General features: G+C 42.5%; 1 protein-coding gene across 8 annotated transcripts in view; it reads right to left on the bottom strand.

Annotated features, from left to right (window-relative positions):
* ARHGEF9 (Cdc42 guanine nucleotide exchange factor 9) overlaps positions 1–16,762 on the bottom strand; it is a 319,664-nt gene that overhangs the window by 55,986 nt on the left and 246,916 nt on the right. For all 8 annotated transcript variants that reach the window (XM_075068778.1, XM_032771801.2, XM_075068779.1 and 5 more), the window contains 3 exons: positions 14,632–14,823; positions 5,582–5,761; positions 899–1,131 (listed from right to left, as the gene is read on the bottom strand). In XM_075068778.1, coding sequence (XP_074924879.1) covers positions 899–1,131; positions 5,582–5,761; positions 14,632–14,823 — 605 coding nt within the window. The remainder of the gene's footprint in view (positions 1–898; positions 1,132–5,581; positions 5,762–14,631; positions 14,824–16,762) is intronic.

Below are 16,762 nucleotides of genomic sequence, written 5' to 3'. Positions count from 1 at the left end.
TCTATCTATCACACGATCCCATATAACTAATTCACCTTTGATGAACTTGAGTATTTATACCCGGCACCAGGTTCTGATCTCAGTAACACCAGTGTAAATCCAAAGTATCTCCAGTGATGTGGCTCCAGATTTACACCAGTATAAAAGATACTAGATATAAAAGATACTAGATATGTCTTCACTAGCAATGTGTGTGTTTAATGTGGCTGTGTAGTCGTAGCACCACGCTATAAAAAACCATCTCCATGAGGGGAGTAGTTACCAACACTGGGAAATCGTTCTGATGAAAAATTCCTGGCCAGCTCTACTTCAGAGAAACATACAAACTCTTGTGTGCTTCTCACAGCCAAACCCATTCCCAAACCATTGACAGACACAATCTGCGACAATCAGATCAGGATCTGACTTCCCCCTAAATTTAGGGAGTTCAGCTCCAAGTTACTGGTCTGGCCCATTTCTATCCAAACACGAGACGTAGTCCCATTCCCAGCTGTGATGAGTTCACTGCCAGGAGAGGGGAACAAACCTTTTTGGCTAATATCTCTTAACCAAGTACATGAATCAATAATTCATCTAGAGTAGCAGGTAGCATCTAAAAGTACAGCTAACTATCATTACTTCAGGTCTCTGACTACAATGGAGTACAATTTGGTTCCACTGGGAATAAGTGCTTCAGGCAGGCTTTCTATCCAGCTTGTCGAACCTCTGCCCTGCCTTAATTTTAACAAGTTATCATGAAGTGAAACAGCTGGATGCAAGAAGAGGTAAGAGAGAAAATCCTTTCTTACTAAGTGTGTGTAGATGCCATGTAAAGATATAGGCTATCAAAAATCTTCCATTAGTAAAAGCCATCAAAAACACAAGTACAGTAAAAAAAAAAAAAAAGGCATCTCATTACCTGTGATCCTGTGCAGTATACTTCAACAGCTCTGCCAATTGCAAGGGGTATTTGCAGATCTTCTGCACTGGTGTCAGAAGGAAACCATCTATGGCAATGTCAATCATCTGCTGCAACAAACGACATGCTTCAAAGAAATGCTGGTACCTGCCATCCTTCATCAGCTTGGACAGCTCCATACACGCATCCAAGTGATTGTTACAGTACTCCGAATAGATCCAGAACCCGTCTTGCTGCAAGAGGTGAGGGTGGGGAAAATGAATAAGAAAGAGACAGAGGGAAGAGAGGAGAGTGCATCAGACAACTGCTTGTCACATTAAAAAATAAATTACAACAAATAAAAGAAAAACACCACAGCAGCAGCAGAAAGATCTGATGTTGGATTACTAGCACGCAGGCCTTGTCCTGTTCTCTGTGTACCATTCAATTAGCAGGGTGTCTCTGCGGGGAATCTGTTACACTGACACATTGTTGCAGGTACATTTGAGATATAGTAGTGGAGTAAGATGATCCCTTAAGAGAGCCAGGTGGGAGCTTTCTGTTTCAACTCCAGAGATGGGGTTTTCTTTCTTTAAAATGGCAAAGATGACACTGAGTCACAGCTCTGGCCTTTGGCAGCACACACAGCACAGTAATAATGGTAGGCACAGAGTGCCTTCCAGCAGGCGCGCCCCAAAGGGTTTGACAAATCTTTGAGTTTAGCCTCACCCACCCACGTGGGATAGGTTTGAACATCCCAGCTTTACCAATGGGGAAACTCAGGCATGAAGGGGTGAAGGGACTTGCCCACAGTTTTACACCAAGACAGTACCAGACATAGGTGCTGCTGCCGCACCCCATGGCTTGAAGTGGTTACTATTATATACAGAGTTCACAGTTTGGTTCAATGGCTTTCACCCCACCCCACCCCACCCCACGCCACTATAAAAACTAGCCCAGAACCCCTGGTACCACACCTTGATCACGACCACCTCTTCCTCCTTTGCACTAGTCCATCAAGTCTGGTAGTATTAGTGTTTATTTGTATTACCTTGCCAAGAGGCCAGCCTAGATACTGTCCAGATCCAGTTGTGCTGGACACGGTATAAACACATAGTAATAGGAGCAGTCCTGCCCTTAGGAGCTTAGAGGCTATACAGACAAGAGGCAGAAGAAAAGGATATGTACAAGTACATTGGAAACTAAGGCACAGAGAGATTAAGTGAACACCCAATATCACACAGAGACAGGAACTGAACCCAGGTATGCGAGTCACAGTCCCACATCTCAGCCATAAGACCAGCTTTTGATATGCTGCATGCAAGCTGTGGTTGCTACCTAATGATGCAGAGGAAGGAAACGCTCACTCCTGAAACACATTTGGCCAGTAGTGCAATGCTTATTACATAATTGGCTGGGACTAGAAATCGCGTTCCCTTCATGCCATACATGATGGGAAAATGTCATTCTGACGCCTGCACGTGATCAGTTTGCACTCATCTGCCTTTTGTACTACCTGTTTTGGTCCAATTTTACTTCCTTAAACACGACAGGCTTCCTGAATAGAACAAGAACCTGGGAATCAGGAAACATGGCCCCAGAACTGTCATGAAGGCACAGAGACTCCAGACAGAGGACTCTGTGCTTCCAGAGGCTCAAGGAATGTGGGAGTTCCAGGGAGGCCAAACACCTTGCTTCCCTTCATCAGAATAACCTGGGGAAACCCTTCAAGAAGAGCCTCACAGTTCCCCTCCTTCAAGCTCTCCCACCTGTCTGCAGGAGGGGGTTAGTCCCCCACCATGAGGATACAGCCCATAGTGAAACTCTCCCATGACTTTAGACTACAAGTTTCCCAGTCTCTTTGCCGCCTGCAGATTTCTAACATGCCCATCACTGGAACATCTCAGAACCACCCTTAGAGATATAAAGAAGGGTGTTTTTATTACAATACTGTCCATCAGAAAAGAAAGATGCTCTTTGCAGCAAAGGCAGCAATTACTAGAAGCTGCAAGTGGTTTTAATGGTGCCCCACTGAAATTTCATTAATGTCTCCAATGAGATTCTCTAATGAAACTGAAGTGTTGCTGAGGTGAAACGTGGCTCAGCCCAGGTACAACATAAAAGGATTCACATCCTGGATCAGAGCACCTCTTACATAAGCTCCAATATAGCACTTCGTTCTCCCTAAAGAAAAGCCTAAAAAAGCAGAACTGTAATTTTCTTGACATATTTACAACACTGGCCAATTTATCAGCTCCCTTAATATACAGCTTATGTAACAGGCAAGATGGGGTGGGCTAAAGCCTCCTGCACTTTATTGTCAGCTACTCTGCGTTTAGCATGAGTAAGATCTCTGCTGCCTTGCTGTCACTTAGGCAGCATGAGCCTGGTGGGCCAGCATCCTTCCATGCAACAGAGAAACACAGTCACAAGGTGGGGGGAGGGGTACAAAGTCAGATGGGTTTGTATTCCTCGCAAATGTGCCGTGTTGCTACAGCCAAGAATCCAAACATGTGTTTTCCTTTCTTGTGAATCAATCCATTGACAGCTTACATTGCAACAAAATGTTCCGTTCAATTGGCGTGCAATTAGAAATGCCAGTTTCTTGGGTTGAGATTTTTATTTTAAACACACCAATCAAACAACTTGGGTTCTTGACTTTAATACAGGTCTGAGAACAGATTGACATTTATTTTTAGAACCATTTTTTGAAGAAAACTTTCCATATGGTGAGCCAGGTATTTGTAAATTGCTTCCATATTGTTAAATTTTGGTCTCCCCTGTACCTGACGAACATAGGTATGTAGGAAATGCCAGATGGACTCAGATAAATAGTTCATTTCCAATTGTGGCCAGTAGCAGTGGCTTCATAGAAGGGTGTAAGAAACCCTGCAGAAGGCCATTCCAGGACAACATGCCCACAGGGAGAGTCTTCCAAACCTATATTAGTCAGAGGTCAGCTTATGCCCTGGAGCATGAAGGTTTCTATCCCTGCCAAAACTCTTGATTTTTAAAAAATCATTTAAAAGGTGTCAGACATGAAATTTACCTTGGAGGGTAGCCACATTATTACTATTATTATTATTAATTATTATTATTATTATTATTAATCATCACCATCATCATCTCCTCTTCTGGAAAAGGCCTTTAGAATTAAACAGAGAATGATAACCTTTTTGCAACATTTTTAAACCAACCTGTGGTACTGAATAAAGGTTTCTATCCCTTATATACCACAGCATGATTTTAAAAGACAAAGGAAAAGATCTCATTCTTTATAAAATTCTATATGAATAATTTCTATATAGCCCTATTTCACTTCTGTGGAACACTATTGGTTGATTTAGATTGGATATGAGGGATACTGATGATGACGATACTTTGTAGTTATGTAATACATTTGGAACTGTGGCTCTCAGATCACTTTACCAAAATTAGCTAATCAAGCTTTGCAACCCATTTGTCAGGTAAGTACTGTAGACATTTTATAGATGGGGAAGCTGATGCACAGAGGAATAAGTGATGTGACAGTCAGAAACACTTGCACTAATCTTTTGTATTCATCCTTAGCAATTTTCCCATGTTTCCAGTTTTTGAAGGATTTGTTTTTTATTTTCAGGTCAATAAATAGCTTATGATGGAGCCATATTGGCCTCTCACTGTTCTTTCCGTCTTTCCTTTGCATTGGGATAGTTTGCTGTTGTGCCATTAATACCGTATCTTTGTCATTTCTCCTGAACATCTTTGTCCCTCAGATTTTCTTCCCATAGGACCTTACCTTCCAGTTCTCTGAGTTTGTTAAAATCTGCTTTTTTAAAGTTCATTTTCCTTATTCTGCTACTTGCACTCCTTTCTTTCCTTGGAATCACTAAATCTATCATTTCACTCTTACCCAAATTTCCTTCAACCTTCAAATTCACTACCAATTCCTCTCTGTTGGTCAGAATTAAGTCTAAAATGGCGGTGCCCTTGGTTATTTCCTCTTTCTGAAACAAAAAAATTGTCCCCATCACATTCCAAGAACTTACTGGAAATTTTGTGTTTTGCCACATTACTTTTCCAACAGATGTCTGCGTAGTTAAAGCCCCCCATTACTACCAGTTTTTGTGGTTTGGTTCTTCAGTTCTAGAAATGCCTCATCTACTTTCTCTTCTTTATTTGTTGGTATGTAGCAGACCCCTTCCAGGATGCTGTCCCTGCTTTTTTCCCTCATTTTATCTTCATCCAGAGACTTTCAACTGGTCTGCCTGTCACCTCCTTCTAGACCTCAGAACAAGTGTAACATACATCAAGAATATATAAAACATCTCCTCCCTTTTTTCCCTTCCTGTCTCTCCTGAACAAGTTATTTTTCTCCTCTATACCAATATTCCAGTCGTGAGATTTATCTAAGTCTCAGTGATGCCTAGGAAATCATAATTTAGCTACTAAGTACTAATCCTTCCAGTTCTTCCTGTTCATTCCTCATACTCCTTGCAATTGGGTTGAGACATGTAAGATGTTGAGCAAATTCACTGACTATGTTTTCTATGTCCTATAACCTTATGCATCACTTCTGAAGTTTGCCCATATCCACATCTAGCAACAAGAAACCAATAGTCAACGTAGCCTCTGGTCTGTAATCTGAGGAACCCGCGACCCAGAACAGAGAAGTTCCAGTCATGTAAAATGGCTCCTGCCTTCTCATTCCCGCTAAAAACTTACATGTTCCAAGAAACAAGGTCCAATTTCACTGAGGTGGGGGTCCTCGTTGTTATACTGTTTCTCCAAGTCCCGGACAAAACCCATCTGAAACCTGTAGATATCTTCGATGTTGCCAAATATGACCTTTAACTGTTCATCACTGAACATGTCTCTCCTCTTCCGGCACTGCTTTAAATAACCCTGCAAGGAGAAAGAGGAGGAATTTGTAAAATAACCCAAAATACTCACAATGCCAGACTGACCTTGGACAATAGACAAAAGAAGTTACTATCCCCTGCACCCACGGAAGAGCCAAGCACAAGACAAACTATGGCCCCTTGAAGCTCTGTGGCCCCTTGGGGTACAGCAAAGCTGCTTCTTTGGAACATAGGCAGGGCCCTGTCATCCTGAGAGGCTTGCTAGCCTTGGTCAAAAGCTGCAGTGGAGTACATACTGATCCTTCAAAAGGAGGTATAGGGAGGGCAATACAGAGAGCTACCCCACACTCCCTGCACACTCTGCCTGCACCTTCTGTGAAAAGGGAATACTCCTGAAAGGAGCTTAGCCACCACTGCTCGGCACCTTCCTATCTCTATCAATGCTGCAGAGAGGAGCAAGCCTCACGTTTGGCCCTTCATACTGTAAAGGGATTTGGTTACTTATTTCTGCCACTGTCTGTCCCTTTAAAAATTACTGCCATGCAAACAAACCCATTTGTTTTGGTTCTTGCTGCAAACATTGTCCCCAGAAAATGTGCCACATTCTCACACTTTGATCAAGGGCACACCATCCTACTGCAACAGCTGCATGGGTCTGTCTTTCAACAGGCTGGCCACTCTCTTTCCCCTCCACAGCCACAGTCATCGGCGCACGGAAGCAGCCATTCAAGCTGCAGAATATTCCATTAATGTCTGATTCTAGGGTCTTGGTCTCATAACAGAGAGTGAAAGAGCACATGATGCAATCATCCTTCCCACTGCAACTGCACTGAGCACAACGTATCTGCGACCTACTGCTAGCCGAAGGCATTGTGCCACCACTCCAAATCTCATGGGACATCCCTGACTTGGAACGCTGTGTGGTTTATCCCACCATTATTTGCCTGTGTATGAGAAACAAAGGCTGGAGGTTTTGCTGTTCTGAAAATGTCAGTGTGTGGGAACTCTGAATGTTAAAATAAAACAAAAAAATTAAGGTTTGATGGCGGTTTCAGTTTATTGGCTGCCTGAGGAGGGAACAGCAGTGATGGAAGCTAAAAGCCGATGCTTAAATGTCATCTTGGAAGAAGAAAGCAGCATCATTTTCATTTCTCCTTCCTCCTCCTTTCTATTCTCCCAGATTCTCCTCAGCTACACGAGTGCATTAAAGTCATGGGGGTTGTGCTAGTGGAATTGCGAGGGGAAGTGTCTTCCATTTTCTCGGCTACTGTTTTATTATTAAATAATCTTTTATTATTTAATGTATTATTTATGATGTGTATTCTAGGACTGCCTAGACTGCTACCTGAGACTAGCGTCCCGTGGTGCTAGGCATTGTACAAACAGAGTAAAAGACAGTCCCTGTGCTGGAGAAATTATAATGTAAATAGCCTAGACAGATGAAGACTGGGAGAAAGAGGATGAACTTTTGTCCCCAGATGTGACACTGAGTAGAGAGAGTTTAAGTGATTTCCTCAAGGCCACAAAGTGAGTCTGTGGAACAGCTGCAAACGGAACCCAGTTCTCCTAAATCCCACTCTAGTGTTACAGCTACCAGATCACCCTTTTCCCCTCTCTCTCAGCCTATTAATTGTTGTTTGTATTATAGAAGTGCCTAGAGACCAACTGAGAATAGGCCCCAGTGTGCTAGGCACTGTACAAATGTAGATTAATAGACTGTCCCTGTCCTGCAGAGTTTACAATCTAAATAGACAAGATAGACAGTAGGTATGGGAAAGTGATAGAATACACAGCTCTCTATTTGCCTTCCTACTTGCAGATCATTTCTTTCTTCCCAATCCACCAATTTATCTGAGTATTTATCCGAGGCACAAGCAATCTAAGCTTTACTGGTTGGAGGAGCACAGTCTAGCACAGCAGGCACTGCCTGGAGTGTAAGGAGACCTGGGTTCTATTGCTATCTCTGCTACTGCCAGGCTGCGTGACCTTGGGCAAATCACTTTGCCCAAGGTCACGCAGCCTCTTGGCATCTGTTTTTCCTCACGCTATTTGCTTGTGTTGTCTGTTTAAATTCTAGACTTTGCTGGGCACAGTGGGGCCACACTCTCACTTGAGCAGGGGCGGCTCCAGGCCCCAGCACGCCAAGCGCGTTTGGGGTGGCAAGCCACACGGGGCCCTCTGTCGGCGCCGCGAGGGCGGCAGGCAGGGTGCCCTCCACGGCTTGCCTGCGGAGGATCCGCAGGTCCCGCGGTTTCGGAGGACTTCCCGCAGGCAAGCCGCGGAAGGCAGCCTGCCTGCCCTGCTTGGGGCGGCAAAATTCCTAGAGCCGTCCCTGCACTTGAGGCCTCTTAATTTTAAACAATAATAACTGACGCCCTGTAAGTTGAAACCTTGTACTTGTTTCCTCACCCTGCACAGTAAAGAAAGGTGCTAGAAGGTCCAGTTGAACAGCTGAATTTGGGAATTGAGTCATGCAGATGAACCACTAGCTGGTGACACACAGCTGATATTAAACAATGATAGATATTAGAAAGGGATGATAAACTGCACTTTGGGTTCACATAGTGGTTTCCTGGAATGATGACTTTAAAAAGACGATGGAATTATAAACATGACTTGAGACATGGCCAACTTCCTAAATGTCCGGCTTAGCTAACATTGTATCAGACCACACCATAGGTGCTTTTGGAGACAATCCTCTCTTCCTCCCTTAGCCTAGGGTTTGATCATGGAATACATTACACAGTTGATGACTCTGAGTTTCAGCTCTTCCAGGGAGCTGCTTTGGAACTCAGTGACTCATCTCTTTGGGTTTCCCCCTCTCATTCTAAGGATGAAATGACACAAGGAAGTGGAGCATCCTGATTCACAGCCAAACAATTTTTACAGTATGGCAGCTGTATAGCAAGTAAGTGATGGGAAATCATGGGGATTTTTGCTATAATATTTTCACTCCCACGTGAGGATCTCAAAGCACTTTGCAATATGAACTGATTCTTGCAAAACACATGTGCAGTAGGAAAGAATTATTATTTCTCTTTTATAAAATCATTCAGTGGATGCATCACATAAATGGGCTTCAGCCATTGCTAGTTGGCTATTTGCTGTGACCACTGCCTTGAATATTCTCCACACTCCATGTACTATGTCACCGCTTGCCTAAGCCACATGCTACTCAGAGAGTAAAGCAGCAAATTTCCATAGAGATGTCTACCAAACCCTGGGGAATGTAAATAAATAAATAAATGCAGCATTCAACCAAAGTTCCTGGGCTTTCTCTTGTATTCGGTTTCTACATTTGGATGGTTAGCTTCCAGCATGAGCAATCAATTGGAAGAGACCACTGATTACATATAATACACAGCAAGCACCAGCTAGAAGGCTGCAGAGTTTTTCCAGTAAATTTACTTTTGTTGCATAAAACAATGTCATCTTTCTGCCCCTCATTCCATCAGGTTTGTTCAGGCTAGGGATAGCTGACTGATGAGCAGATGTTGGAGAACACTTTGCTCAATGAAGACCTAAAAAGAGCAGACAAACTGTCTCATTTTAAAGTATTTTTTGATGTTGTCCCTGTGGAATAGCAAAGTTGGAGAATATTTGCAGGAGGTTAAGTGCTAAGTTTTCTAAGCCCTGGAGCTGGTTTATAAAGAGGCATGGGATGAGACCCATCTCCCTTTTCTTCCACAGAGGAGAGATTAAACAGAAGAAGGAAATGAAACTGAGAAGATACTAGACATGCAGTCGCTTGTTGGTTCCCCTCTTCCTAGCAATGAACTAGTTCATTCCCCTCATGGACCATCCCCACTGCTTGGTTCTCAAAATATTTCATCCGGTAGGATGAGGAATGTAAACAAGGCCAGGATTTAGATGCTTCTTGGAACTATTAGGACTTATCACCTTGGCAATGCAGCTCTTTGTCCACACATCACTGCTACAGGGCCTTCTCTGCACCACTGCCCAATGAAATCTAACAGGGAACGGTCTGTGGTTACTCCATCTTCTTTGACATTTTCAGGGGATGGATCATTCTCCAGTCTGATGTCCTCTAGGAAGAGAAGGGGTGCGAGGCTGGGCCACTGCCTCCTCAGCTCTTGGATGGTCCTTGGACGAAGGGGAGTGATAAACAGCCCTCTTCTGCGCACTGTACCCAGGCCACTCACTGCCACCAACATTTGGTGTTGGCTGGCTAAGAAACAGCAAGCAAAAGGTGGCCCACCTCCCTGAGAGAATGCATGAAGACAGTAGCAACTAGCCCTCCCAGTAGGCTCTCCCCATCTGAGGTCTTATACGATCAACCTCAAACAACAAACTCAGCTTGACATTCTGAGTAGCAAACCTTGTCTGTGTCTCTGGGACCTTGAAGTAAAAATATTACCTAAGTTATATCTGTTCGTATCAGTTTAATATCTGATACAACTGCATTTTTTGAGATGTTTCATTGACTTTAGAAGATATGTAGTTACATGTTAGCAGTGAGACCTGGCTCATGCTGCTATACTCTATACTAAATCAGTCCTGACTTTCATTAGCCTGTCAGATTTCTTCTTCCATATGACTCGATTTATAATAATGCAATGCTTTCTCTGCCATTCTAGAAATAAGAGTAGGGGGATTTGTAAAGTTTACCTCTGTCAGCAGCACTTCTGTGTCTCATCAGCTTGGTATCAGAAGACTAACACCTTTGTCTGTATTCACCCTTCAGTGCTGACAGGAGATCAAGCTGTCCTAGCTATCTCTAAGTCTAGTCACACTCCACTTAAGCACAAAAGCATGCAGTCAAGTCAACTCATTTGGATAGAGTCTGGAGTGATTAAGCTGTCCCCAAGTCTTCTCAGAGCAAAGTGATTGTTCTGATTTGCACACTTCATTTGAGCAAGGTGAGCTTCTCTCCAGCAACGCATGACCCATCACATTTGCAAATCAGAATGCTCATTTCAGTCTTCTGTAGTTTAAAAAGGCATCTGAACCCTTTACTGGTACTCCACCTTCTGGTAAGATTTATCCTACAATTATATTCGGTATAATTCACAGCACGATAAGAGTCACGGAGATACACATCTCCTGACACAATGGGCCAGATCCTCAGCTTATGTAAATCACTGTAGCTCCACTGAAGTCAATGGCTATGCCCATATACATCAGCTGAGGATCTGGCCCCAAAAAGCCCAGTGACATGCAGGACTGGCGCTAGGGGTTTTAGCGCCCTAGGCGCACAGCAGTTTCGCCGCCCCGCATGCTGGTCCCATGGCTCCGGTGGAGCTGCCGCAGTCATGCCTGCGGGCGGTCCATCGGAGCCGTGCGAGCAGCCGACCGTCCGCAGGCACGACTGCGGCAGCTCCACTGGAGCCGCCTGCCGCCCCCTCTGGCAAAATGCCGCCCACCAATAATCCTGGCACCCTAGGCGATTGCCCAGGCTGCCTAAATGGAAGCGCCGGCCCTGGTGACATGGCAGGCAAGTGGTAAATTCAGATTTTCTTTTGTTAAACAGAAAAATGCCAGAGGAGGCAAAGAAACAATACACAGTAAAGCTGCTGCAATACTTTGCTGCTTCTTCAGGTCAAACACCTTTGATCGAAACGACATAGTTGAATCAAACTGACTTGGTCCCAGATTGAAATCCCAAGATTCTTCCATTCTAGAAAAAGCATGAAAAATCTCCCTTCTGCTTTGGATGGATTTTTGCCTTAGCAGAAACAGGACCAGTTTAACGCAAAGGAGGAGGAAGTTCTCTGAGATAAAGTCATTAGGGACTTTTCAGTATTGATTCCGCAGAGGCTGGGCACAGGATTGTTAAATTTTAAAATGTCAGTGGCACAAACTCAAAGCAGAGGACTTTGATTATAGGTCTTTAAGACTAAGGAGAGGATGAAGCTTTGAAAGGAGGAGGATGGGTGAAGACAGAGTGAAGGAGCTGTAAAAAGAAAGAGGCTATTCCTTTCATTCAAAGTCAATGAATATTTGTCTGAAAACATTAGAAAAATGGATACACCTGGTTTAGAGAGTAGAAGTGGTGAGGAATTTTTCACTAAAAACTTTTCTCTGAAAATGCCGATTAATCTAAACCCAAACTTTTCCCAGGAAAGGGTCAGTTCTGACAAATTTCTTGACTCAAAAACATTTTGAAAAAAGGTTTTGAAGTTGTCAAAACTTTTCATTTCAACATATTCAAAATGAGAAATTCTGGTTTTCCAGTCTGAAATGATTTTTCATTTTGAAATATAAGATGATTATAGTAAAAATTAAGAATAAATAAAATTATTGAAAGCTAAAGGAAATGTTTCAAAATTATTGAGATTAAATGTTTAGAGTCCAACTTTTTATTTAAAATACAGATTTTCAGTTTGTAGAAATTTTTGAGATTTTGCTTTTTCAAATTTTTTGAAATCTCAAAAACTTTTGCAGAACAAGAAAACCATTTCCTTTCTAGCTCTCTTATAATAGGAATCTGATTTCTAATTTTAGCCAGATTCATAGACTGTTTATCATACTACTGACCTAACAAAGTTCATGGTAACAATACACTTCTATAGTACCATTTATTCTGACAGATCCCAATACACTTTAGAAGCTCTGGGCTAGATCCTCAACAAAGCTCCCCTGAAGTCAATGGGGCTACATCAATTTACATCGCCTGAGGATCTGGCCCTATATATAAACCTCCATCCCTTAAACCCCCTCACACCAACTCTAAATAGAAGGAAATGCCAAGGGACAACCTCTTAACCATATTCTGATGTTCACCACAGCGTGTTTCTTCTGACAATAACAGACTCTATCTCATCACAAGGAACTTACTTCTGCCTCCTACTTATAAGGAAGCCTGGTACACACAAAACACATTAACTTCTCTTGCAGTATATAACACAAAATTGTAATTATAACCTCATGTGATATAACATGACACACTGCATACTTAACTTGTGTACATGCATCAATCTGAATATTTGCTAATGTTGCTGAGGCTGTAATTAAGGTGTTGTGCTATATAGTGATGGAGATCAATGACTTGTGTGTAGTTCTCCACACTGAAGATAACAGTTACTGTAGTTTAATGAAGGAGATCTGGGCTGAGGATCTCAAGGTCCCAGCTTCAAACCTTGATAACAATCCACCTGGGGTATCCTTTAGATTGTACATAATATAATTAAACAACTACATTTATTTAATTCACACAGTGAGAAAATGTAGTGAGAGCACAAGTCACTCCAATCTCCTTGGGGAGTTTCAATCCCATTGTACATTAGAGAAAATGGCAACCATTTTGAGTAAAGGGAAGTTGTGAACATAATAGGAAAGATAGGTGAAAGCAACCGATACTAAATTTGCTTTAATTACAACCTAATTTCTTCACATGTACATTCAAAGGTAGCTGGCACTGAATTTTAATTATATGGAATGTCTGAAGGACAAAAATCTGGCCATTTGTTAGTAGAATGGGTATGAAAAAAAGTCAGAACATTGTCTTAATAGTCCCATTTTTAATTAATTTGAACTCAATTTTCAACTAAATCTGTTACTTAGAGTTCACATTTCAATCTTTACTCATAGATATCACACGCACGCGCACACACACACACACACACACACCCAGAGAGAGAGAGAGAGGGAGAGAGAGAAGCATTGCATTGCAAGCTGGATAGCTGTGGGAGAAGAGGAAGGTATGATCAATGAAAGTGACAATCCACCTACTTTTACAAAGAAGTGTCATAGGACCTTTAATGTCCATGGAGAGCAGACAGGATCTTGGTTTTGAAGCTTTCAGCTGAATGATTTCTACATAGGAAAGTGCTTGGAACTCAATCTACCTCAGAAGGACCAGAACCTTCTCAGTATCCAGCCTTTGATTTCAGGCTTCCTAAGTATTGTAAGCCTGGTTATTTGGATATGAACCATCCGCCCTTCCAGTAGATAAGGCTAGATGGAATAGCGCAGGACTGAATTTTCGATTGTGGAAAGCCAGGTTCAACCAGGTTTATGTCAGCAGGTGAAAAGACTTTGGAGCCCTCATTCTAGTTTTGTACACAACTACAAACACATGATGACCTAGTACAAATATCTATCAGCCTGGTGGGGGAGTAGGGAGAGAGGCTAAAGACTAGAACAGAATGAGACAACCCAAGTCAGGATGAAAGTAAATTCACAAGAGGTGTGAGGCAGGCCTAGAGGGTGCTTAGACAGAGCTGTGTGAGCATGCAGCACTGGAATAGCAGTGGGGGCTTTGAGTCAGGATTAGGGTGCAGTGACAGAGCTTTGTGGGGATCCTAGGACTGGGATAGCAGGTGGCGATTGTGTTGCATTGGCAGAAATGTGTGGGGAGTCCATGACTGGAAAAGTAGGGGCATGTTGAAGGCACCGGATTGTGGTGCACTGGCAAAGCTGTTTGTGGGAGGATGGGTGAATTTCAAAGCCCCTGTCTACTGCAGTTCCCAGTCACAGTTCATAACATTTCTTCTTTTATGGATACCAAATAAAATAAATTAAATTATCAAAAATGACAACAACAACAAACTGTAAAACAATCTTAAACAACTGTTTAATGTTGGAATTTCCAATGGTTTTTCCAGGTCTTTGAATCACTGGTGATTGTTAGGAATAAGCATTTTGTGGTCAGGCCCCAAACCTGGATGAAATAATAAAAAAGTTTGACTGGTCCTCATTTTCTTTTTGTTGATGACTGAAGGAATGTATTATTCTAGAAGCTGATGTTATGCTTCATATGGTGGCTTGGCCAATCCTGTCTCTTAATGACCTTTCCTTGCACTTAAAAACAAGACACAAGTCTCTTGATGAAGCCTGGAGATTCTCTCTCTCTTTCCCCACCACCCACGTACAATCTAGATATCTGGATCCTGGTCACACACTATTCTTCTTTGTTCTAGCAACTGAAGACTCCCCACAGCCCCCACATACCTCGCAAATGTCCTTGAGATGCTTGATATAGTGCCGCTCTGTGCTCATGATTTCATTGATTACGTTGGCTCTCATCTGGTCCCGGTTCTGAAGGGTTCTGCTGAGACAGAGGCAGTCGGCGCTTGGATCCAAATGGCCATTCTGTACTTCGCTGGTTCCTTCCTCGACTCCGTCTTCTTGGTTCACCCATAGCTGTGAGGAAGAAAAGGGAATGGCAATACATTTATTAGTAAAAGCATCAGGAGCCCAGTTAATGAAAACAGACATGGTAACAATGGGAAATTAGAGAGGGGAATATTGGAGAAGAAAAATAGGATAGCAACTTTAAGCTTTCAATACAGCTTGTCCTCTCAGATGTGGGACCCAACCTAGTCATCCATGCTTGCATTCCCTCTAGGCTAGACTCTTGCAGTGCACACTGCCTGGGGGCTGGGTCTGATCTAGAAGGCCCCTTGAAATCTGTAGGTAGTGCAGAAAGCTCTTACTCTCCTTCTGAGAAGAGAAAGCTAGAGGGCAACATATTACTTGTGCCCCAGGCTCTGAATGGGATGCCACTCCAGATGCTAATGATATTCAAGGTGCTAATTATTAACTGCAAAGGTTCCAATTATAATAGATAGATCTAAATTCATCCCTGCACCAGTGCAGAGCCCAGCACAGGGAACAGCATATGCCTTCCCTATCCTGAGGTTACCAGTGGATGGGGAACAGTCCAGCTGGTTAGGGAAAGGATCAGGGCTGCCCTGCATTGCACTGAGATTGCCATAGCCAATATGAGCTGTATGTGGCTGCAGGGTAAATAGCTAGGAATGCTCCCTAGCCACACTTCCTCCTGCCTCCGGAACATCCACTATGTCAGTGGCTCCAGCTTGAGACACTGCTGCCAGCCTTGTATCTAGCAGGATGGCCACCTGCACCAGGGTGTCCCTTCAGGATCTTAAAGCCCCTTTGAAGCCACTTTTTACACCAGCATAGCTGGCTCAAAATGGCTGCAGCACAGTGCTGAATTCCCTCAATAAATAACTTTGTGTCAGGTCAATTTTGATCCCAAACATAAAATAACATAATTTAATAAAATGAAGAAGAGGGGGTCTAATTAACACTGTAAAGGTCACTGAACCAAAACAAACCCATACATAGAATCAACCCACTTTAAACAAATACCTGTTTCAAGTGTATATCATTAAAGCTCCTGTGTCTCATATAACACGATTTGGGATCTGCTGTGAAAGGAATAAATCTTTTGAAGGAGAAATAAGCTGTTTGCTTTCGCCACAGGAGACTGATTTGAAAAGGGCAAAGTATGTCTGGTTCAGAAATCTGAATGTATCTGAACTTCATTTCAGTCTAAACCCTGATGGGTCATTGAGGTTTACGTAATCGTTATAGTATATGATGTCTGAATGAATATTGATTTTCATTCCAACTGCAGTTTCTTCTGATCCTTATGTTTCTCATAAAAAGCCTACTTCAGCCAGTCAGAATGCCCTACCTTAACATCAAGAGATTCTGTTACATTAATTACACCAAGGTCCATAGCCAATTCCTGGGATCAACAGAATTTCTGAAAAGTGTTTGTGGAATGCGGGTGAGTTTGGATTGGATGGTGAACATTCTCAAAGGGTTTGGATTGGCCAGTGAACATTCTAAAGTTGTATCGCTTGCAAAAAAACAACAAATAAAGGTTGCTATGTTCTCAAAACAGTAAACTTCCCTCTCATCACCAAGAAAACATAATATGCGGTGATCTCCCAAAATAAAAAGGATATCTGGCTGCTAGCTAATTCTTATGTCTTAGGAAAACCGCAGTGTGTTTGCAATTATATGAATCTAGTTGTTAATAAAAACTCTCCATTTGTTACATTTGCCGCAAACTAGAAACTGGGTAAAAGGCACGATTAACTAGCGCTGAGTGAATACTGGATTTTTTTGGTTCAGAGACCTACAAATTTACCTTAGTTGTGAGCTTAATTGTAAAAAGTTCATAAAATGTTACAATAACCTAAAATAAATGTCAATAAAAAGTAAGTCAAGTTGATTTCCATAATGAATGTTCTAAACAGGTGCAAGAGAACCACATAGAGAGACTAAATTATGCCAAAGAAAAAAGGCCATGTTGATATAATTCAAG

Source organism: Chelonoidis abingdonii, chromosome 8 (genome assembly GCF_003597395.2).
Source record: "Chelonoidis abingdonii isolate Lonesome George chromosome 8, CheloAbing_2.0, whole genome shotgun sequence".
In the NCBI taxonomy this organism is placed as follows: domain Eukaryota; kingdom Metazoa; phylum Chordata; order Testudines; family Testudinidae; genus Chelonoidis; species Chelonoidis abingdonii.
This window is presented reverse-complemented; position numbering and strand designations above follow the sequence as displayed.